This window comes from Octopus bimaculoides, chromosome 5 (assembly GCF_001194135.2).
Source record: "Octopus bimaculoides isolate UCB-OBI-ISO-001 chromosome 5, ASM119413v2, whole genome shotgun sequence".
NCBI classification, from domain to species: domain Eukaryota; kingdom Metazoa; phylum Mollusca; class Cephalopoda; order Octopoda; family Octopodidae; genus Octopus; species Octopus bimaculoides.
Window position 1 is genome coordinate 22,828,544 of NC_068985.1, and position 2,910 is coordinate 22,831,453.

The following is a 2,910-nucleotide window of genomic DNA, read 5'->3' on the forward strand; positions in this document are numbered from 1 at the left end:
AATCTAAGAAACAATAAGAGAAAATCTGGATAGTAAAGTAAGATACATCTAAGCTATTTAGACGGGTTGGAGAAGGGTGGTGAGGAAAAATCTAAATGTAGAAGAAGATAAAAAGATAAATAGATATAGATACAGAGATCTTAAAGGTCGTAAGGGATAGATATATATGAGCTGTGTTTGCCTATATCAGTGGTGGGTCGTAAATAAGTAGCGTCAGGCTAGAGTAAACTTGAAATATGATATTCTTGTGGTGAGTGGTCAACCTAGGCGAATTACAACTTAAGTATACGAACTTATCTATTATATTGGTACAAACACTTATCAAGATGATGAAGGGTGAAGGAAGTGGAAAGGGAAATTAGAACATATAAGACCTTAAAGAATGAATAATTAGAAAATGTCAACAAGAAAAGGGAAATAAAGTATATGGGAGAGGGAGGGTTGGACGTTAAAATTCAAAATACAGAGTATTGGGGGCATTTCAACCGTAGTAATATAGTATAATAGTGATAGGAAATAATAGCACCCACATTAATAATGCAAAAAATAAGAAATCAAAATAAGAAATAAAAAATAAAAAATAAGAGATAAAAAAAAAAGATAAAAAAATAAAAAATAAAGAAATTAAAAAATTAAAACATAAAAAATAAAGAATATACATATATATATATACACACACATATATATGTGAGTGTGCGTGTATCTTTTGGTATGTATATATACAATTCTTGAAAGACTTCATGCAAAATTTGAACTCAGAATGTAAAGGACATAACTAAGTGTTCACCGGGTATTTCATGTGTTGCTCAACCAATTTTGCTACTCAAATAAAAAGATCTAATGTTGGAACAAATTCACCCATTCTATGTTGGAGAGATGTAATCAACTTATTCAACTCCAGTACTTAACTGGTATTTGTTTTATTGGCTCTGATCTGATAGAAAATCAAGACAACTATTGTGACATTTAAAATCAGAATGCAAAGAAATGAACTACTTTACAAGACTAAAAATAATATGCTAACATGTATAATGCACACCTCAGTTGTTGGGCCTGGGTCTGGGTACATGGAGTAAATAAAATCATAACGTAAACAGTTAAATATAAGAAATAATAATTTCTTAAAGTATGTGTTAATCCCCATGTGAATACATGGAGTAAATAAAATCAGAACATAAACAATTAAATATAAAAAATAATAATTTCTTAAAGTATGTGTAAATCCCCATGTGGGTACATGGAGTAAATAAAATCATAACATAAACAGTTAAATATGAGAAATAATAATTTCTTAAAGTATGTGTTAATCTCATGTACCCAGACTTTGTGGACACCCTGTATAACATGGCTACAAGGGTAGATTTTTTACTATATTCCAATATGTTAATTCTTAATGTCTCATTTCAGAAAAAATAGATTTATATATAATAAACAATAATCTCATGTCCATTGTCTGGAAATCTTTCATCACACGTTTGTGACCTCTTCAGCAACACTTTCCATCCTCATGTATGCTCCTGCTCTGCTTAGTACATTCTGTTCTATAGAAAGTGTCACTGAAGCAGTCACAGATGTGTGACGAAAGATTTCCGGACAATGGACATGAGTTAAAATAAGAACAGTAATAAACAATAATCTATTTTATCTATTAAATCATCTTTAGCTAATTATATGTAAATAATGATAGATCATGCCTGCATGGAACATGGACATTAAATTATGATGATGATAACAATGAAGACAGCGATGGCAGCGGTGGTGGCAATGACAATGATGACAATGACGATGACGATGTTGATGATGATGATGGTGATAGTAAGGATGATGATGGTGATGATGATGATGATGATGATAATTTTTTTAATGGCCAATCTATCTGGTAGAGTTGGATAAAGTCTAGTCATTCATATAGTCAATCAGGTTGTTCAGGCAGGTGTAATCCCTAGTGACTGGTGTAGAAGCATCTCAGTCAGCTGCTACTAGGGAAAGAGAAATGCTTTAGATAGGAGTAATTATAAAGGCATCAAATTGCCTCTATAATTAAGGTAAGTTGTGGGAGGAGGAGACCCAAGAAGACATATGGAACAAAAAAACTAGAGGCTGATCTCAAAACACTGAATCATATGGAGAAGATGACAGAGGAGTGAGTTGTGTTGTGCATTGCTGTACTCCAGAAGACCTGCCCACCACAGCAGAATTGAGATCCTAAGAGTGAGGTGCCACATAAAAAGCATTGGTGTGGGTGCTGGTGCCATGTAAAAAGCACTGGTGCTGGTGCCACGTAAAAAGCACTTAGTACATTCTGTAAAGTGGTTGGCATTAGGAAGGGCATCCAGCCATAGAAACCAAACCAAAACAGACTGTGGAACTTGGTGTGGCTCCTCATCTTGCCAGTTCTTGTCAAGCCAGCCAACTCATGTCAGCATGAAAAATGAATGTTAAATGTTGTTGATGATGATGATAATATATATCACCCCCCTCCCCACAAGATTTTTGTCTTGTAAGTTACTTGGTGACTCTGTCAGTGCAGGTATCACTTAAAAAGCATCCAGTCCACATTGTAAAGTGGTTGGCATTTGGAAGGGTGTCCAGCTGTAAAAACCTTGCCAAAACTGACCTTGCCTGTGGTTGTGCCACATAAAAATCACTAAGTCCACTCTGCTGGGTTGTTAGTGTTAGGAAGGGCATTCAGCTGTAAAAATCCTGCCAAAACAGTCACAGAAATCTGGTGCAGGCTTCTGATTGGCTGGCTTCTATCAAATCACCACCGCTCATGCCAGCATGGAAGGCAGATGTTAAATGATGATGATGATGATAATACATATATATATCTGCTGTGTGCAAGAGAGAAGACTACACTGGTTTGGTTATATGATGTGGATGGATGCTCCATAAAGAAGTGCCGATCTC

General features: G+C 35.0%; 1 protein-coding gene across 1 annotated transcript in view; it reads right to left on the minus strand.

Annotated features, from left to right (window-relative positions):
• The window catches only part of LOC106876821 (secretory phospholipase A2 receptor), a 20,216-nt gene extending 17,830 nt beyond the window's left edge, over positions 1–2,386 (minus strand). Inside the window, exon 1 of the mRNA XM_014925536.2 lies at positions 2,362–2,386. Within this exon, the coding sequence (XP_014781022.2) occupies positions 2,362–2,386 (25 nt within the window). The remainder of the gene's footprint in view (positions 1–2,361) is intronic.
• Between the last annotated feature and the right edge of the window lie 524 nt (positions 2,387–2,910).